The sequence below is a fragment of the Anastrepha obliqua genome, chromosome 3 (genome assembly GCF_027943255.1).
Source record: "Anastrepha obliqua isolate idAnaObli1 chromosome 3, idAnaObli1_1.0, whole genome shotgun sequence".
Lineage (NCBI taxonomy): Eukaryota > Metazoa > Arthropoda > Insecta > Diptera > Tephritidae > Anastrepha > Anastrepha obliqua.
In genome coordinates, this window is record NC_072894.1 from 32,873,570 (window position 1) to 32,895,408 (window position 21,839).

Genomic DNA, 21,839 nt, shown 5'->3' on the forward strand with positions numbered 1-21,839 from the left:
TGTTAATAGTTCATTAAGTCACGGCCGATTTGACAGTCTGCCTCGCAACTCCACTCATGGACGGCAGACGGACAGTAGAAACAAAGATACAAACAAGTAAATCGGTGAACGTAAGATAGACAAAAGTCAAGCAATATGAAGTGTGTATGTATGTATGTAAGTACGCGCTTTACAAATTGACAGTAAGGAGTATTAGGTGGTGAATGTGTGGCACATCAGAGCACTTCAGATGCCACGCGGGTGGATGCACCGCGTACGCAAGCCTCTACACTAAAAAGCGCTGAATACAAAAGAAAAGTCAATTGGAAACTTAAAAACTAATATAGAAATCGTAAAAGAATAGCGCATGTCAGCTACGACACAATTCAGTCAAGTGGCAACACTTGTGCCACACACACACACTCGCACACGCTTCGTAATTAAGTTCGATAGATATGATCTAAATATTGGTTCATTGGCAGCTTCGCAGTTGTTGGATGACGTTGGTGTGGTGATGGCAACATGAGAACTAAAGGCTAAAAAATTAAACAAAAATGAAAACAGAAAACAAGAAACAGTTGTAGTCAATCCCACGAATTGACAAGTGTTCGGCAAGTCATTACTTTTTTTTAAATGTTTTCTATTCATTACTTTTCGGCTTTTGTTTGTCTTGAACTGCTTAACTTTGGGGGTTTTGAACTAACTGAAGCTAGCTATTAGTCGCTGCTGGTAGTTAATGAGGAAGCTGCTGTCATTCGAAGTGACTGCATGGACACACACACACACATATATATATGTATACTATATATATATATTAGGGCGGGTCGATTTAAAAATCGCTCATTGCTCTGTGAAAATCGTATTCTAGGAATCAAAATAAGAAACTTTGCCGAAGGAACCATACCTCTAAAACGAATTCTGATGTCCCCCAATTTGGGTCGAACGAAAAATCCCACTTTGACCCATTTATAGTGCTTAAATCGAGTCCAAATGTATGACCGACCCCCACTAACTTTGGACGGCCGATCCACCTATGCCAGTGGCACACCCCCTGGAACTCCCTTGGGGGGTTCCCCATACAATCATTTCAAAATATCACCATTTTTGGCCTTTACATGAGAAAAGAAACTAAAAAGTTCGACCCAAATTGGGGGACATCAGAATTCGTTTTAGAGGTATGGTTCCTACGGCAAAGTTTCTTATTTTGATCCCTAGAATATGATTTTCACAGAGCAATGGGCGATTTTTTTGCATCCCCACAAATCGACCCGGCCTAATATATATATATACATATATGTATAGACACATGAGAATTTATTTAGGAGGTTTCGCTTGAGGTAGCCACTTGGTCAGTGATTTCTGTATGTCTGCTTTAATTACTTAGCAAGAAAATTTTAAAATTTCCGGCCACGGCACAATTTTGGAAATAAAGAATCTTTAATTTAATAATTTCACTTAGTTAAGGAGACAGATACCTGTAAAATTTCGACAAAAAAAATTTTTTTTTCATAAAATGTTAATATAATCCTTTAAGAACATGTCAAAAAATGTCTAGAACGCAAATTTAAGTATTTCTTATATTACAGATCGTCAACCGTGACGACTCTATACTCTGCGTTCGAGCGCTGGGAGAGGTATAGTTACGTTGTATTCAAACTTTAGACGCGTTTTTCTCAAAACTGTATTTTTCGAGTTAACGTACACGAGACATCTTTTTTGTGATATTACTTTCTATGTGAATTTACAATCAAAAATTTTTCGAAAAAATATTTTTTTCGAAGCAAAAATAGTAGGAAATTCGCCATCCATATATTTACAAGGTCGCGCAAAACTAATCGCCCTACTCGAAAATTTATAATTTTTGTAACTGGCGTTGCACATCAATCATATTTGACCTTTTTTGAACTAGAGATAGTATACAAAACGACAAGCGATTGAGCGCGCAAAGGTCAAATTAAAGATTTCCAACACTCGAGTTATTAATTTTTTGTTTTTTTGTGTAAAAAAGTTGTTCAAAAATCAAATTGAGTGACTAATTTTGTGCCGCCGTGTATAAAGAACACACGACAAACGACAGTACATCAACATTTTGGTCGGTTTTGTATACATTTTTACGTTTTTATAAAGGAGTAGCTCAGGTTCTAACAAACACCATACACATAAATCCAAATTTCAAACCTTACACAAAAGCTAGAAAAATTCCACACACTTTACATTACAATTTTGGGTTTTAATTAGAATTCCTAGAAAGATTCTTGGTATGCAGTTATATAGCTTATTGAATTTTAATATTATATAACAAAGTGCAAGGTTGAGTCTGGTTAAAAATTTAAGGAATTTTTTATAATATTTTTGCCAGATGGTGTTGCGTATTTTCTTTATTCAATGAATGCACGACATATTTTTTGTATGGAGAAATAAGATGTTATACTTTTATATATAAGAATATTTGTGTACTCTTTATTTACTTATTTATAAGTAAACTATTTATAATAATTATTGTACTTTATGGCTAATGCACTGGCAACTGTGGCTTTCGACTTTACATTGCACTACTTTTCCATGCATGCGTTTTTTTCCGTATTTACTCCACTCGGAAGCATAAGGCCTCGACAAGTAAGTCGTTAATCTATTTTGCTTTCTGGCAGGGTAGGTGATTAGCCTGCCGCTACCAGTCCTAAGTAGTGGGAATGCCAACTTCTGCCGTTGCTTAGGAATAACGCCTTCTTACTGCTTGAAGCGGCATCTATGTGTCACATTTTTCTGGCAGAAGGTTCACACAGATGGTTAAGGATTCGCGCGCTTCCCCTTGCTGGCGCCACAGTCGCAATGTGTAACTGTGTTATTTTCTTTGTTTTTTTTTTTTTGTTTTTTGCTTGGTTTAGCACCCACAATGCAAGTAATGCACATTTTTCTGGCAGAAGGATCACACTGATGATTAAGCATTTGCCCCGTTCCTCTTGCTGGCGCCACAGTCGCAATGTGTAACTGTGTTATTTTCTTTGTTTTTTTTTTGTTTTTTGCTTGGTTTAGCACCCACAATGCAAGTAATGCGCTGACTATTGTGCATTGCGGATGCTACAACAAGCAAAAAACAAAGAAAAAAACATAGTTACACGTTGCATCAGTGACGGCAGCAAGAGGAAGCGGGCAATCGTGGTAATAGCGCAGACACACCAAATTTAGCGAAGCCCACAGCCATCTGTGTGATCCTTCTGCCAGAAAAATGTGACACAGAGTTGGCGCTTCAATCAGTAAGAAGGCGTTGTTCCTAAGCAACGGCAGCTGGGCATTCCTACTACTTAGGACTGGTAGCGGCAGGCTAATCACCTACCCTGTCAGAAATCAAAATAGATTAACGAAATCAACACAAGAGAAGTGGAGTGAATAATGAAAAGCAAAAAAAATATTTCAATTGAATTTAAATTTCTTGAATTAACTCGCAAAATCAGAGTCATTTATCCCATTGCGCCTTGGCTTTAGCTGCCTCCTGCCTTGAAATGAATGGTTAAATATTTTTAATATGGGATAATACCCGTAGCATTTAGCACCAGTTATCGATTTTCTATTTTTTATATCGACATTTCTAACAATGTGCTACAGCTATTTACACGTAAAAAAATTTATATTACCTTTTGTGTGGATCTGTTGGTTCAAGAAGTTGCACCTTTTTGTATCTAAAACTTTACTGCAGAACCTGAAGTTACGATTTTTGAGACATGAATTTATTACTATTAAAAAATGGCTGCCTCTTGCAAATATTTTATAGTCTCGTCGAGTAAAATATTAAAGTAGCTTTGCTTCTTCACTAGGTTCGCTTATTTTTGCTATTGTTTTTATTTATCATTTATATTGAGAAAATATGCGATATATTTTCGTGGCATTCATGAGTAATTCACATTCATTCACATTCACACATCAAAAGCTATATGGGCATTCTTCTCTCTTCTGGCCGGCATTGGATAAAGGAAGTTCCTTATGACACTGACAATTTACGATTCTTTTATTGGCACTAATCAAATGCGAAATTTCTTTCCGTGTATTATGCGATCACTTACCAAGCATATCTTTTGATTGATCACATTCACTGGATTCGATTGTTTACAAACATTTAATGGGCCATTAAACTTATTGAAATATGCATGTGTGTGTGTGTGTGTGCGGAAAAACAAAGCGAAAGGCAAGGAAGCAGTGGTCGAGAAAAAGGAAAGTAAACAGTTTTCCAACGAAAAGAACCAATGGTGCAACAAAAACATACGTACACACATTTATGTATATATTTGTGCTTTGAATATATTACAGAACATTAAAAAATAGTTTTCGAAAGAAATTTTAGAAATTGGCAAATGTGAAGTAAAAATGATTGCGATAAGCTAACTTACATAAATTATGGGCATTTATTGTAGAATAGGGCGAGTCGCTTAGTATTGGCGAGAAAGCGCCAGGATAATGATTTCTACAATTCTAATGCTATGCCCACACGGCACGTGATTCCCTCTCTTAGTTATTCGCTAAGTAATTCGCGAATTACCCCGTTTCCACGGCGCATTCGTAATTAACTTTGGCTGCACTTCTTCTTGCGCTTGTTCTTTGATTTTTATTGCTATGATTTGCGGAGAATTTCGGTGATGGGGAAGAAAAGTTAGTAAGAAAGAAATTTAGATTGCATTTAATTTTTTTATTTTATTTCTTCCATTTTCCAGCCATTGGGCAAACAAAGTAATAAATTGCATGGCTGCCATTAAAACAGATGCATTTACTTTTGGGAATGGTGCAGGAGTTGCAAAACCAGGGTTTGGCCTGAAGAATATTTTATTTTTTTTCACCTTGACAAAATTATTTTTCTAGTCAATTTCTTCTTTTATCTCCATCAATATAAAATAACTTTTTCTGTTTAGTATTCACGGTTAGTTAACTTTGCTCTTTGATTTAATTTATTCTTTCCCTAGGATTTGGCAGCTAAATTCGATAAATTTCCGATAAAAATTAGCGAAGAAAACGATTTCTTCGTAATTCGCAAGGTAATTGAGTTAGAATTGCGTACAAATGAGGCAATTCACTGGCTAACAAATTTCACATTTCTTTGCTTTTGACAATAAATGTTGCTAGCAACATTTCACGTTAAGCCAAATGCATGCTGCTGGCGATATTTTCGCTACTGTGAAGTTAGTACTAGCCTTAAGGCTACCTGCGAAAGAATAGTGAGCAAGTCAATAACAAATCAGTAAGTTTAGAAATGAGAGAGCATACAATTTTCATCCTTGCTTTGCCTGCCTACGGAAATAGCGTTTCCCCCGGCTCACAAAAAGCTATTTTTTGAAAAGATGTTTCATATTTTTTTTTTTAATTTGTAGAGTAAAAGGAAAGAATTGGTAAATTTGATTTATGCAATTTTTGATTTGTTAAAGTTCGAAAATAATTTCTTCGATTTTCTAACACATTTTGGTAATAGACAAACCTGTTTTGTAATGTGATGCAATTTACCTAAGCCTCCCATAAAGGATTATCTTCAAAATAAAAAACTCCCTTTGGAGCATTCTGTGTATAGTTATTAGATTAGCTTATATACATATTTTGGGCATTTATGGGAGAAAGAAATCCATTATTTTTATTTTTATTTTGCACAATTGGCTTAAAACTGTTTTAAGGTCCATCTTTAGCTCCTGGGCAATGCTACGACTACTAACACGCCGGTCAACTTCGATTATTTCTGTGATTTTATCGACATTTCCGACATTATCAGCATTTTTTTCAATATCACAAATGCCTGAACTTAGTCGACGAAACCAAAATTGCACGTAAATAATTAGCTGTTACAGTATCGGCACCATAAACACCATTCACAATTTCAACGGCCCGGCTTGCATTTTCACCTTTATCAAAGAAAAACTGTAAAATATACTAAACTTTCTCTTTATTGACTCCGATTGTTAATACCTTGTAACTCACCACTGAACACAAGGATCAAACAAAAAACAGCAAAAGAATTTTTAAACTGAAATGTAACCTTAACAACGAGCACAAACTTTAAATTGTTTGATCGATATTTTACGAGACATCGATCACTACAGCCATCTACAGAGAAAAAATGTATTTCTTTTCCCCAAAATCAATATTGCTAATAAATAATTAACTCAACGCCTTTAAACATTTTGGAGCTATTTAAATGTAAAACAGTCTGGGTAAATCTAATAACATAACGCCACAAGAATTAGAAAGTGAAAGGCTTTCAGTATTCTTTCAATCCCAATAGAATGGTTGTATCCCAGTATATTTTAGAGGCAGTGTTTGCCAGGATATGCTCAGGGTTAAGGTTGTAATAGTGTTCTACGGTGTCTTGTTGTTTTTGTAGCAGGATAAACATTCCCATACACGGACGGGGAATGCTGCGGGAGTGAAAGTAAGGGTAGTTAAGGTAAAGTAGAACAGTGCCTCTTATTTTCAGGTGTTTTATTATTTCGATGTAAATAATTTTTCCCACTTGGTCATGTCTCTTTTTATAGTGATTATTTTATTATTACTATTGTCTTATTTTATTTTATTTATTTGAAATTATTACAAATTATTTAATTTTTTTATTTTACTGCATTTGGCTTATTTTATTCTATTATATTTTAATTAATTAATTTAAATTAATTTTTTTTATTATTTGATTTTAATAAATTTAATTTTAGTATATTTTATTTCACTTAACTTCATTCTTATTCTATTATTGTATATTTCATTTAAGTATTTTAATTAATTTTTTTATTTGCTTTACCTTACTTTATTTATTTAATTCTACTATATTTTATTTTACTTTATTTTATTTAATTAATTTCAGTACATTTCATTTCATTCAACTTTGTTTTAATCCATTATATTACATTTAATTAATTTAATTTAATTTAATTTTTTATTTGGTTTAAAAACTTTATTTATTTAATTATAAAAACTATATTTTATATTATATCATTTCGTTCAATTTCTTTTATTTAATTTAAGTTTATTTTATTTCATTTAACTTTATTTTGTTCTGTTACACTTCATTTAATTAAATAAATTTATTTTTTTATTTGCTTTACTTTATTTTATGTATCTAATTTCAGTGCATTTCATTTCAGTTCACTTTTGTTGTATTTATTTAACTTTACTTTTTTTATTCATTTGATTTTATTAATTTTTCAATTAATTATTTTAATAATTTTTTTTATTTGCTTTATTTACTCTATTTATTTAATTTCCCTATATTTCTATTTTATTTGATTTTATTTTTATTCTATTTAAGTTAATTAATTTATTTTATTTTACCTCATTAATATATTTTACTTTACTTTATTTTTTATTTAATTTTATTATATTTTGTTTTATTTCACTTTACTTTTATTCTATTCTATTTTCTTTTACTTAATTTAATTTAAATTAAATTTATTTTATTTTACTATATTTTGCTTTATGTCATTTTGTGTTACTATAATTTATGATCTTACTCTATTTTACTCAACTAAATTAATTTTTTTTTATTTTACTTAATTTAATTTTTTTTTGTATTTATTTAAGATTATTTTACTATACTATAATATATTTTATTTTATTTCTTTTTATGTTGTTATAATTTATAATTTTACTTTATTTTTATAATTTTTAATTGTTATTTAATTTAATTTGTTTTATTTTATTTGGTGTTATTTTATTTATTTTAAATTATTTATTTTATTTTATTACAATAATTTAAAATTTTATTTTATTTTTTGTATTATGGTAAATCCTTTAAATTTTTTATTTTATTTTAATTTAATTTGTTTATTTAATTTAATTTTATTTTATTTTACTATATTTTTATTTTATTTTATTTTATTTACTTTACTATTTTATATTTCATTTCATTTCAGTTCCAGTAATTAAGTTTCTTTAAAGAGGTCATTGGGTACCAGCGCTTGAAATTTTCTACTTTTCTCCTCCGGCATTTACTAACACTTGTCTCTGCAATTAACTTATTGTTGTAAAAACTGTATGTTACCTTATTAGCAGTTATTGATGTTTACGAAGGTTTGCTGTCGTTCTCTGCGGCAAGTATGCAAGACAAAAAGTGGAAATTTCACTGTTTTCAACACTTGAGCACACAATAGTTGATAATTTTAGCAATCACTGTACTCTTGTATTTAAAACTTTAAAGAAATTTATTTTTTTTTTCTCACAACAAAGGGACATTCAAATTTTATAGCTAAAGCAGCCAAATACGCAAATGACTCAATTATTTATATATTCTTTAAACTTTGTGTACCTGATTCGTTTTTTGCTTTCATATAAAGACTGACAACTCGAATTTTTAGATTGAAGCGCATCCTTTTTAAATTTGTAATATTTTCTGTTTTTTGATTTTTTAATTGATTCAATCTTTTAATACATATTTTCAGCACATAATTTTGCGTTTGCACGTATTGTTACCGATTTTCCTTTTTTCACATAAGTTTTTCTTTGTAAGGCACTTTAGTTTAGTATGTTTATTAATTAAATTTTCCGCACTAATTTTCTCCAATTAGGTTAAGCCCTTAGGAATCGTAGGCCTTTTTGCACCGAAAAAGCGATATGTACTCTAATTTTTTCAGTTTAAAGATATTTAAGCTTTAAAACTTTCTTCATCAAATAACTACTTGCATAGGCACATCAAAAAACGTTTGTATTTCTTTATATTAAAATTCATAAAATGTTATTTAAATCAATTTTGCCTTTGCAAATTGCATAATATTTATCGAAAAATAGTTTTCTTTCAATCAAATTTTTTAATCGATAAAAATTCACGTTTAGAAATTAAATTGCTTTTTTTGTTTTATGCACTGAGCTATCAACAAAACACTCAGTTACATACGCACATACACACATAAAAGGCACTGTATTTCACTGTTGTATGTATTAAACAAAGTAATATTTTAGGTACTGTATTTGTTTTGCTTTGATTTGCTGCTGCAGCTTCTCAAGTCACTCGCACTACTCGACGAGACGAGAAAATTATTATTCGTCCGTTAAACGCGTCCACGACCGTCGCTAGTTGGCATTCGATTGCCTCAACATTGAGTGACACAAACTGCAGTAACCAACTAACTGAAAAACAGCAGCCGCCGTAACCACCGCAGTCGCCGAGAAAAACAAGCAACAGAGCGAGCCGGCTGGCAAACAGACAAAGTCAACAGTCAATACAACCGCCACAGCGCCAACAAGAGGCCAACGCCGGCATCTCATGCCACAAACGCAGCTAGTAACCAAAGTGCACATGGCAATACATGTGCGCGCATATGGGAGTATTTACTATGCGAGCGAACAGCAGCGGAGGAGTGTTGCTGCCGTCGAGAAATTATCCCCTTTATAGGTAGCGCACTTATTTTGATTTTTTGTTATTTGTTTTGCGATTTTTTTTTTTGTTTTCGAAATAAAAATATGTCAGCAGTAGTTTATTGTTATTAGCATATTCTCAAAAAAAATTCAAAAATATATTGTTGCACAAATGTTTGAACAGCGGCAACTCCTACTTCACTTTTGTTTATTTACATTCCAAGCTGCTCTTCCAAGCATACAAAAAACCAGTACTACTGCACTGTTAACGCGCTGTTAATTCGCTGTCTAAATAACATTTGTTTTCATTTTTTCGACCAGTTGACTTCCAGCAACTAGCAAATGGCTTTCCAGTCATCACAACGCCTGCGCTGCACTGCCACTCTTTCGACTAGTCGCTTAACAGCAATACAACTGATATTTGTTACTGTTAAGTTGCTGTATGCGTGTTTGTGTTGTGTGTGGACAGAATTAATGAATGGTGCGGTAAAATAATTATGGGCATGGCGAGTTTAGACGAGTAGTACTTAAGTGTAGGGATGTATGAAGTTGTGTAGTTGTTAATGACTGTTAATCATATCATTTAACATTAAAGTGTGCAAATTGGTAACTGCATGATTGAGAGAATTAATGAATGAATGCACAAAGCTGGGAGTAGTTGATGTGAGTAGTTTGATATTTAGAGAAAATTTAGCAAAGCTATGAATAGTTTGGAACTTATCTCGCAAGTTGGTGGAATAATATTGTATATTTTTAATTAATAAAAAATTGTTAGAATTTAAAAATCAAACAGCTTGTTTTTGCTTTGTACTTAAAATATTAAATAGACAAAGAGATGGATATAAAAACCTTATAAAAAGGAAAATAATATTTTTTAAGTCAAAAAAAAAAAAAAAAAATTCAAACCATTGGATATACTCTAGCGAAAAACACTCCTCAAATTTTCTTTAAAAACTGTTGCACATTATTTACACATTTATTTACTTATTAAGAATTAGTAGTAAGTACAATTTCATTTTTTGAATTGCATCCGTTGAATGAATTTAGGGGAAGTACCTTCTAATTCATTTGCAGACGCAATGACAGTTTTGCGTTAACTTTTGCATGTAGTCCCATAATGAGAAAGAGTAAAGAGAAAATTTACGCTGCTTACAAAAACAAAAAAAACCGACTTCTGAACAAATAAATAAAAAGAATTTTTTTACGGCCACTAACTTTCCAATTATTAGGTGCGCAACTAAGTTCTCGGTATTTTTTTTTGATGAAAATACAACTTTATTCTGAAAAAATGGTTACAAATGAATAATTGAAAGTATTGCCCATCGCTGGCTACTACTTTTTCCCATCTTTCTGGTAGATCTCGTATACCGTCGCGGTAAAACTGTTCATCTTTCGAGGCTATCCACGGATCAAGCCATTTTTTGATGTCTTCATATGAATGGAACTGCTGGTCAGCTAGACCATGTGCCATCGATCGGAACAGGTGATAATTGGACGGCGCAATATCTGAAGAATATGGCGGGTGGGGTAGGATTTCCCATTTCAGTGGTTCGAGGTAGGTTTTAACGGGTTTGGCAACGTGAGGTCGACCGTTGCCATGCTGTAGAAGCACTTTTTCATGCCTTTCCGCGTATTGCGGCCGCTTCTCGCGCAGTGCTCGGCTCAATCGCATCAATTGAAGTCGATACCGATCCCCAGTGATGGTTTCGCATAATTTTAGCAGTTCATAATAAATAACACCAACTTGGTCCCACCAAATACATAGCATAAACTTCGCAGCATGAATATTCGGCCGAGGCGATGACGTAGAAGCATGACCGGGCAGTCCTCATGACTTTCTTTTCTTTGGATTGCTGTACTGAATCCATTTTTCATCACCCGTCACGACGCGATGAAGAAAGCCCCTTCCTTTTTTGCCGCTGGAGCAGTTGTTTACAGGCGAAAAAACGACAGAAGTTATACCTTTGTGGTCCCAGGGTAGAGTTAGACGAGGTGAAGGATTGTTATAGTATTAGTGGGAGCGAGCACCACATACCATTGGTGTGACGGCACCTCTGACATGTTTCTGATATTTTGATTTCAACCTCCTTTACAAAAACAAAAAAAAAAACGATGAGGGGATGGATACATTGACGGTAGTAAGTTTAGTTTGGGTTTAAGCGCTTCACTAACGTGATAAAGGCTTTCGATGCTTCCTCCTCGTAAAAAACAAAAAAAAAATTGTTCTGTGCATAGTTACATGCCAACATTAGGAGGTTAGCTTGGTTGGCACTAAGCCACGCATAGACCTTTTGGTCCCTAGTGATACCAGATGGAGACCGACCTCTATTAATTCTGAAAGTAGACATCATGTAGGATGTCAACGCTTTTGGAGAAACTAAGCAGAACTGGGAGATCCGCTTTTGAGACTTCCTCCAGACCCTCAAACAATGGGACTCCAAGGCATTTTAAACGCGTTTTTTATAATGCTGGACAAACGCATGGAAGGTAATCTAAAGTTTCCTCAGAATCCTCTCTGCATTATCTGCATTTGTCCGTGTTAGCAATCCCTATGTTGTACGCATGTGCAGCCAATAGATTATGACCTGTTGGTATACCTACAATAGTTCTGCAGTCCTTTCGCAAGAAAGCGTTAGTACGAATTGAGTCAGTTTTTTGTCGTTAGTTTTACACATAACTTCTGCTGTTTTGCATGTTCTCAAATTAGTCCACCTAGCTTCCACTGGTTTTTTCATGTAGTCGTCCATTTCGTTATGTACAGTATTTAGCGGTTTTGGTATGTCGTTCTCTTCTTCAAATGGTAGTCTAACAGCACTTTTTGCTGTCTCATCTACTATTTTGTTCCCCATAATGCCTTTGAGATCAGGTACCCCAGAGATATGCAGCTTACTGCTTGCGGCTAGCCTTTTTATACCCTCCCGGCTCCGTTGAACATTTTTGGACTTAATACAATATGAACTTATTGCTTTTATTGCTGCTTGACTAATTATTGAGTTCTTTCTTGTTCTTAAGTAGGCTAGCTCCGCGGCTGTGGACAGCTAAAACTTCCACTTGGAAATTACTGTTGTGGTTTGGCTGCTTGATAGGCTGCCTTATCCCCAGTTTTGAGCAAAAAATTCCGGCTTCCACTCCGTCTTAAGTTTTAGAGCCATCTGTGTAGATGTAAAAAGTCCTATGGTTAGGATTCATGCCTTTGTGCCATCCCTCCTCTTCAATTGGAATACGAAACCTTCTCTCCCAATTAAAGTACGGAATCATGTAGTCTGTGCTACTTGAGCTCCACTTTCCTATTGAGCTGTGTCCGAAGGTTCTACTCCAGCAGCCACTAACCTCCTCGCGGATTTCGCTGCCAGGTTTTCCGCCATGAGGTCAATAGGTGGCGTACTGAGCATCATTTCCAGCGCAGCCGTGGGAGTGGTTTTCATCGCTCTTGTTATGCACATAGTAGCGAGTTGCTGAATCCTTTCCAGTGGCATTAAGTATGTCAGTTTTCTTGTCGCAGTCCACCATACTAAAGCCAACATTAGTTACCACAAAAAATTATCTTAGGAAGAGAACCAGGCTTAGGCGAAGTACTGCGAAGAGGAGGGTGAACGCAGTGTATTCTTTAAATAAGTATTCAGAGTGAACATTTCCGATATCTTCTTACTCAATATTTTATTTATTTATTTTTTTTGTTTTGTTTTAAATAAATGCACACAATTACTGCCAGTTTTGAGAAATTACCTCATCACAGCAGCTGTTACGTAAATTATTTAACCTAAGTATTGCACATAAGAACTTTTACATAGTAAGTACATACAACAACACAGACCAAAATTGCATTACTTACCACACCGATGGCATGCCGTTGGCGCAGCTCTGCAGCAATTTCAGCAAATTTGCATAAGAATTTCATTTCGAACGACTCCAGGCAAGCAGAGTAGGAACTCACGAGTAAATCACGTGCCTGACGAATTAAAATTTCACGTGTGCATGCCGCATAGACAGGATAAATGGCGGCGAGGTGTTTATCAATCAGTGCAGCGGTGCCCGAGTCCTGCTCGAGTCAATCACAAAAAAAGTTAAATAAAACAAACAAGAAAGGAGAAATTAGGTAAACTTTAATAGTGATGAGTCAACATAAATGTATGTACATATGTACATATGTATGTATGTATGTATGTATGTATGTATGTATGTGCATTGTAAAAGTTAGTAAAGCACAAAAGGTTTCTAAGTGCAGTGGAGTGGGCGGTTGCTTTAAATGGCGGTGTGAGTTGCTTACCATTCGTACGGCATGCGCCAATTGTTCCTCCTTGACAAGTGGCGGACAGCTGTTGTAGCTGCACATGAGCGGCTGCATTTGTTGTTGAGTTTGTTGCTGCTGCCGTTCTCCTTCTTCTTCATCTCTAGCAACCAAGTTTTTCGACTGGCTTTGTGTTTGCCGTAAGCCTGCATTTTGTGGCTTTTGTTGTTGCTGTTGCTGTTCGCTTGTTTTACATTCGACAGGTAAATCACCAGAGTCATCAACGTCAGCAGCTAACGTTAGGGCGTCTCGGTTATGCGCAGAGGTCAACGGTGTCGATTGGTGTTGGTCAACACTGACATTCGAACTGCTGCTGTCCATCAACACCGACGACAGGCTAAAGTCAATATCCTCGTAAACCAGCTCAGTTAGTTCGCTCGCTGAATTCACATCTGTTGCTGCTGCTGTTCCCTCTTCTTCACTTGCCTCCTCCTCCTCCTCTGCTTCTTCAGTGAGGGTTAATAGCGTGCCCTCTACCGCTTCGTTCTGCTGCTGCTCTGTTGTTGCAATTAATATACAAGTGCACGCCTCCTCCTCGCCGCTAAGTTCACTGGCATTTCGGTTGGGAGCAGCTTTCAACACCTCAGTGACAGTCAATACTTTAGATTTATCATCTTCTAAATACGTGGAGCAGCCTGCTGTTGTAGTCGCATTTTCGCATGAGATTGCCCGTTGGTGTTGACCCGTCAGCCGATCCCTGCACTTTTTCAAATATGTACGCACACGCGATTTGCTACGCTGCACTGATTTTTCTGTCATCAGTGACATCGTCGTCGTCGTCGTCGATGCGAGCGTGACCGTCACTGCTAGCGTTGAAGTGCCTGTGATTGTTGCAACTGGATTAACTTTGGAATTCGCATCGACTTGGCTACTCTCTTCGGTGTTATTCACTAAACAGCAGCAGTAATCTGGTTGGCTTTCAGCCATTTCCACATCTGTACCATCCTCACCCTCCGACGACCACACCTCCACAGTGTCTTCTTCTTCGCGCGCAATGGGTGCTATGGCATTTCCTCTCCCCGCCATTGTGGCAGCCTCATTTGCCACGTTTCTATCACCTTTCAGACTTTCGTAGGCTGCTTCAACGTCAGCTGCATTGGCGCTGTTTTTTGTTGCCACCTCCACTACTGTGCTTTCTTTTAATGCTGTTTTTGTTGCAATAGTTTTTGTGTCATTCGCCGGCACCACCAGCACCTCGGCCAAGTGTTCTTCATTGTCTGCTATGTCGCTGCTATTATTACTGCAACTATGTGTATTGTTGTCGTTATGATATAACTGTACTGTTGCTGGTGTTACTGTTACTGCTGCAATTTCTTGCTCTTCACCCTCAGGCGGTCTGGTTGTGCTGTTCCCACTGATATTGCTATTTTGACCGCTACTCACGTTGCTGCTATTGTTGTTGGCATTGCTGTGGCTGGGCTGTGGATTCGCCTGGAAGAGTAAGGAAATAAAAGAATTAGAAGAATTGGTAGGAAAGATAAAACAAAAATAAAATAAATGCATGATTTGGAAGGAATATTTAAAAATACATAATTATAAATATACAATTTCCTGTATTTTCATCGATTTTTTGAACACAAATGTAGTGCAGCTTTTTTCGTAATGTTGCTACTAATGAGCTGATTTAAATTTCTTTCTGCGTAAAACAGGCACAGAAAGTATTCTCGTGCCATAATATTTTATTCTATGTTTCTAATAGAAAAACAAAAAATACGAAAGCAATTTTCAGCAAAAAATATGATTCTGATGATTCACTTCCTTTGAATGGAACATTTCATTTCTTACAAACATACACTTCAGCTTCCATAATTATATCACTTTCTTCTTCTTAATTGGCGCGATAACCGCTTACGCGATTTTGGCCAAGTTGGTAACTGTAACTTCAAATGTATACTGTTTTTGGAAAACATGAAAAACTCGTGCCTGATCGAAGAATTTTTTTTCAAAAGTTTCGATTTTTTTTTTAAATAATTAATTGTCGTTTTTTTTTCTCGATAATGTAAAAATATTTCCTGAGGGCGCCATATTGTTAATTTTGAAAAAACAAAGCTTCGATCACGCCCAAGATTATTTATTTCTCTTGCCCGATTAATTTTAAATGAATCTCCAACGACTTGTGATGATCACTGAAAGGTTCTTCTGGAGAAACGGGCTCCAGACAAACAGCGATAACTTTTACAATAATTATTATTATTTTTTTTTTATTTTGGTACAGTCAAGTCAAAACATGATGTATTAATGCTCTGTTTTTATTTTTGTAAAATAAAGCAATTGACTAATAAAAAAAAATTATTGAAAATCATCATTTTTTCGGGCTTCTGACTACCACTAACCTCTTAAAATCTTTGGTTGGGCACCCGAGTCTGGCCTGTTTTGTCACATTCGAGGATCCGTTTTAAACGGTAAAATCCATAAATGGATAGAAAATCCAATTTTAGGAAGCTACTTGGAAGCTCAAGGCTATAATAGAAATAGATATATTCACGTTGAAAGTCGAAAAAAATTCACGTCCGAAGTCCGTTTGGCCCGGGTGCCCAACGGGAGCAGAATGTGTCCATTCAAAGACAAATAAATAAAAGAAACTCAACGTGCGAACTCGGAGTTTATCAAACCTTGGATAATATTTTCTGCTGTTTGCTGGGTAATTATGGCGTCGAATAAATGAGGACAAACATCGATCGGTTAGTCAAGTTGCGGGGAAACGCTGTGCATTATGGTACGTATTAGCACTACAGACAATACATAACATAGACTGGCATGTGACTAGAGGAAAGCGAAAGAAAATCAGAACAAGAGCACGAGTAAAGCGCTAAGTGGACTCGCATGGTAGGAAAGTACAAAATAAATGAGAAAGTGTGTGGGGAAAAACTATGCATTGCGTGCCCAAACAGTACACAGAATATTTAAATAATGCAACTCATTTCGAATTATCGAACGGTAAGTGTGTTTGTGCAACTATCAGTCAGTCCAATCGGAACAGAATGTTATGGCGTGCCGCTAGGAAACCGATTGGCATAGGTCAAGAGTATAATCATTTACCGCTGAATTAATAACAATGATTGCTTTTGCTTGACATTTTAGTGGGATAACTTTGAGACGGTGCGGTGTAGGCAAAAGTATGACGTGGTGCATGCAGAGAAGAATGCACTGATTTGGGCGTCTGTGGCACAAAAAAAAAAAACAGAAAAAAAAATTAAGCCAAAACAAGTAAAACTTTGAGTATAGAAATACAATATCAGGCATTTAGCGCATTTTACACAGTCAGTTCATTACAAGCGAGCGCACTTTTCTTCTTTTACTCAGTTCACTTGGCGTAAAGCCAAAAAATATTCTCGTACAAATCAAGTAGATTTAAAGCAAGTAATAGCGTAAATAGTGGTTAGGTTAGTATGTAGGTACATGTATGTGTGTATGGACGCATACATATGTGTGCGTGTGTGAATAACTTCAATTGCTTTTAGCTGTTGCGGCTAGACTGTTAGGTTGCTGTCTGGGCGTCTCACCTTTTTTCGCAGAAAATGCATTCTAAGCACACTTTTTTCGCTCGTAATTTCACTGTTAATGGGCAATTTTTTAACACTAAACTTCTTTACAACTAATTTACACTTTCAACAACTTCACATTTATTTTTATAATTTTTCAATTTAAAAATATTATTTTAATTTTATTTTTCATAACTATTTTCATCATTTTTCACTTTCATTTGTTCCGCGGCTTTGCCTTGGCATAAAATTGAGTGGCTTCGCGTCGGTCGCGTTTTGTTTACTGTCGCGATTCGCTTTCGTGCAAGGTTACTTTCGTCTTAGCCGCACACGAGTTGTCGTGCAAAATTTTTTGGGAGTGAGAGTACGGGGAATAACTCATCCCTGTATATGGTAAAGCCAAACCGACGAAGTTACGAGTAGACGGCATGTCAATAGCGAAGTGGCGCTATGAAGGAGTTGTGACCAGCGGTAGCCAGCCGTTGAGTGGCATGGATGTATGTGTATGTAATCATATACCCATGTTTGTGTGTATGCAGATATGGAAATTGTTACCGTTTGACTAGATTTCCTTGGCAACACTGCTGTCAGTCCAATTTGTTTGCGTGTAGTGGCTTTCAGTTTAGCATGGAAAGCTTTAATATACGAGTGTATGTATGTTTGTATGTTTGTATGCATACTTCACTGTAATTAAATTCCCTATTCTGTAGCGGGTGGCTTTCTCAAACATGCAAACAATTTTTATTCTCTGAAATTTTTTCTTTTGTGCTGTTATTCCGCTCGCTTGTACGCGTGCACATAGGTTCTCAGAGAGCGTTAGGTGAGCAAAAGCCTGCCGATCACTGCTCTGAGGACTAATATTCATATGCATCTAACACTTTTTTTATACGATTTCGAAATGCATTTTTTTATACGAAATTTTCTTTTTGCATGAATCTTAAAAATTAATTCCACACAAACACAGTTCTTAAAATACTACCTTATGAACTAAAGATTTGTTTGTAATACGTAGATATATAGGGTGGGCCGTGTAAAATTTGATTTTTGAATCGGCTATAAAAAAAAACTAATCAATATTTTTTCAAACCTTTTTTTTTATTTTGAATTTTATATATTATTTTTCATTATTCATTGTCATTTATGAATGAAAAATAATATCGTTCAAATGACTGCCACAACTGGCTTTACAGTAGATCATTCGATCAACCAAATTTTTAAGCACATTTTCGATTGTTTGGGCTCCAATTTCATGAATGGGAACTTCGATTTCGTGTTTAACGCATCAATCGTCCCTGGATGGTACGCATAGCATTTGTTCTTAACGGCTCCCTACAAAAAATAGTCCAACGGGCTTAAATCACAGCTCCGAGGCGGCCAATTGATATCGGAATTTCGGCTGATTATTCGGTTTTCAAAAACGGTAGCCAAAAGTTCGAGTGTAACTTTGGCAGTGTGACAAGCTGCACCGCCCTATTGAAACCAAATGTCGTCCATGTCATCCTCTTCAATTTTTGGAAACAACTCGTTGAGCATGTCACGGTAACGCTCGCCATTTACTGTAACCGCGGATCCTCGCTCATTTTCGAAACAAAATGGCCCGATGATGCCGCCAGACCAAAAACCGCACCAAACAGTGACTCGTTGTGGATGCATTTATTCTCTACAGCAACGTGTGGATTTTCTGAGCCCCAAATCCGACAAGTTTGCTTATTGACGTAGCCACCGATGTGAAAATCAGAAAAGAAGAAGAACACTCACCACTTTGGAAATAGGTTTTCAATATTTCCCAATTTTGTTCAAGCGTATAGCGTCCATTTCGCAAATGTCAGACCTTTAAGTAAATTATGAACACATTTGACATGTCATTTGTGTTACCATTCTCAAAAAAAAAGGTGATTCAAAAAGCAAACGCTATATGGCCCACCCTGTATATAGCTTTTGGAAGAATGAAAAAAATACATTTTAGAACTAACCTCGCCCGACTAGAACAATATTTCCGTACCCTGAATCCAGACGCGGAGCGTGCGTTCAAATTTCAACGTAATCTTCGATCTTATGCAGATGGATATAAAGGATTGTACATATAAGCAACTTGAGAGCAAAAACAAAAAAAAAACAATCGCTAATAAAAGATTTTGTAACCAAAAAACTCATAAATAATCCGTTTATGACGAATCATCATTTGAATCAACACCGACAGAATGGCTGGACATTATCCCATCAGCAATAACTGACCCATCTACTGATGACAACACTTTTGATTCAGTTGCTAAACGCACCTTTACTTCTTATTTCAATCAAAAATTATAACAGGGTGTCTGGTGGCAAAATTAGGTTTAAAATTTAAAGTTTCTCTATAACCTCTGAGTGCATGTGCGGGGAGAGCCCACGTTGGCCTTGTTAGTTATTCGCGCGGGTTATATAGTCATTATGTCGCAGTGGACGACTGAACAACTTGCGTTTGTAGGTAAGTGAAATGGTTGAAGCACCACTCTGGCACTCCCCAAGTAGCAGTGAAGCGCCGTTTTGATACCAATATGAGACCTCCGACAGGCAGATATCTACAGCCAACCAGAGCTGTTGATATAATGGAGAAAATTGATGGGATTTAGTTCGGCGCATTGCCCCAGGCTGTCGAAGAAATGAGTACTCTATGATCTTAATCGTCTAGCTGCCAAATCTGGACATTTACAGAGAAAGTGCTCAACAGTTTCCTTCTCTGGTCTCTGAAAGGCCCCCACAGCTTGTGGTTAAATGGTAAGCCCAGCTTTTTCGCATGTGCACCGATCGTCCAATAACCGGTAAATGCAGCTACACGTTTGGAAATTGATTGGCATGGAGTCCCCAAGACTTTCTGAGTTCTCCGTCTATTGTACTGGGGCCTAGGGTTAGCACATGAAGGAATGGACCTCATTGTCTTGATTAGTTTGGATCTGCACCATTGCGTCGTCAAAGCCTTGATCGCGGCTTGAATAGCGGAAAAAATCTTAACATCTCTCTAAGCATTTTGTAATAGAGATGACTTCTGCCTGAAAAACACTAGCAGCATTCTGCAATTTTAGGGAAATGTATAAAATGAAATTTTTTTAACGCATAATATCTTAGAAATATTGTGTGAAAATTTTAACTGAATGCCGCAAATACTTTTCGAGTTATTCAATAATTAACAAAGGGCGCTCCGAAAACGTTCGAGAGCAAGTAGCTGCAACCAAACGATGTATGAAAGTGACAGATAAGCGCACTAACGATAACACTCGAGAAGGTAGAATGCTACGTATGCAACAGCAAATCGATATATTGGAAGCTGCTATGACGGCTGAAGAACTATTATATGGCCCAATAATAGATGACATAACGTAAGTAATTAAATAATTCGTATAACTCAACATAAATCGATAGCAACACTTTAAATGCGTTTTTCTCAAAACTATGTTTTTTGAACTGGTGATCAATATAGCTTAAAAACCGTTTCGTAGATTTCAATAAAATGTAAACTGCTTTTGAAAAACATAAAAAACTCGTGGAATATAGAAGGATTTTTTTCAAAAATTTCGATTTTTTTTATCAATTAATTGCCGGTTTTTTTCTTGAAAATCTGAAAAAAATTCCTAAAGCCACCATATTATTGAGGCACAAGATTATCTATTAGTAAACCTAATTTTTCTTGTCCGATTGATTTTATATGAATCTCCAAGGACTGGTGATCATCACCGCAAGGGACTTCTGTAGAAACGGGCTCCACACAAATAGCGATAATTTTTACAATTATTAATTTTTTTTTTAAATGTCGCTAAAGTCAAGTCGAAACATGATGTATTAATGCTCTGTTTTTATTTTTGTAAAATACAGCAATTGACTAACAAACAAAAAAAAAAAAAAAAAAAAACTTTGAAATTCATCATGTTTTCGGGCCTCTGACTTCCTCTAACCCCTTAGGGAAAACCCCCTCTCAGACTCCCGATTTCATCTTGGAGCCATCAGTGAAGACAAGGGTACCAACTTCGGTACAGATTTTCCCCTCGTTAAAATCCTGCCTACTACTTGGAAAGATTTCCTGGTACGACTCTCAAACTCTGTCCAAAGTTCAAAGAAATACGGAGTTAACTGCCTAAAATGCTATCATGCCTTTGAGCAGCGATGGAAATAAGGTAAAAATCGATCGGAAATAAATATAAAACTACACTCAGGGCAGCACTGTATGGATTGAATTTGAACTTTAAACAAATATTTTCTTTTCTTCCCTGATAATTTTTTAAAGAAATAATACTTTTTATTAAACTATTAAAACTAATGTCTATATTGTTATATTAACGAGTATCTTGATTTTTTTTATGTTTAATAGGAGTATTTGCTTTTTTATTATACTATTTGAGGCTATACATATACTTTTGAGGCTAACATATATTTTTTTAGGTTTATTTTTTTAATATTTATTTATTTAAATTTAATAAATTTTAGAAGGTGTTTTAGTACAATATTATCTAAATAGTTCCCGCTGTTTGTCAATAGATGCCGCCAGCAGTGTGTGCTAGTCGACTCTAGCATAACCTAAACGTCATAAACCAAGCAAGTTTATGGAGATGTTGCTTGAAGTGAAACAACATATCGAGATTGGTTCCGTCGCTTCAAAGACGGCGATTTTAATGTTGACGACCGTCCGCGTGAAGGAAGGCCAAAAACCTTCGAAGACGCTGAATTGGAGGCATTGCTCAATGAGGATCCATGTCAAACGCAAGAAGAGCTTGCTTCACTATTAGGAGTTACCCACCAATCCATTTCCA

The 21,839-nt window shown here is 35.7% G+C and overlaps 1 protein-coding gene across 1 annotated transcript in view; it reads right to left on the minus strand.

The window, feature by feature from the left end:
- Positions 1 to 419: 419 nt before the first annotated feature.
- Positions 420 to 21,839, minus strand: part of LOC129241914 (SUN domain-containing protein 2-like) — a 46,125-nt gene continuing 24,705 nt past the window's right edge. Inside the window, exons 2-4 of the mRNA XM_054878465.1 lie at positions 13,556 to 15,007; positions 13,121 to 13,327; positions 420 to 515 (exon numbers count right to left, since the gene is read on the minus strand). Coding sequence (XP_054734440.1) covers positions 420 to 515; positions 13,121 to 13,327; positions 13,556 to 15,007 — 1,755 coding nt within the window. The remainder of the gene's footprint in view (positions 516 to 13,120; positions 13,328 to 13,555; positions 15,008 to 21,839) is intronic.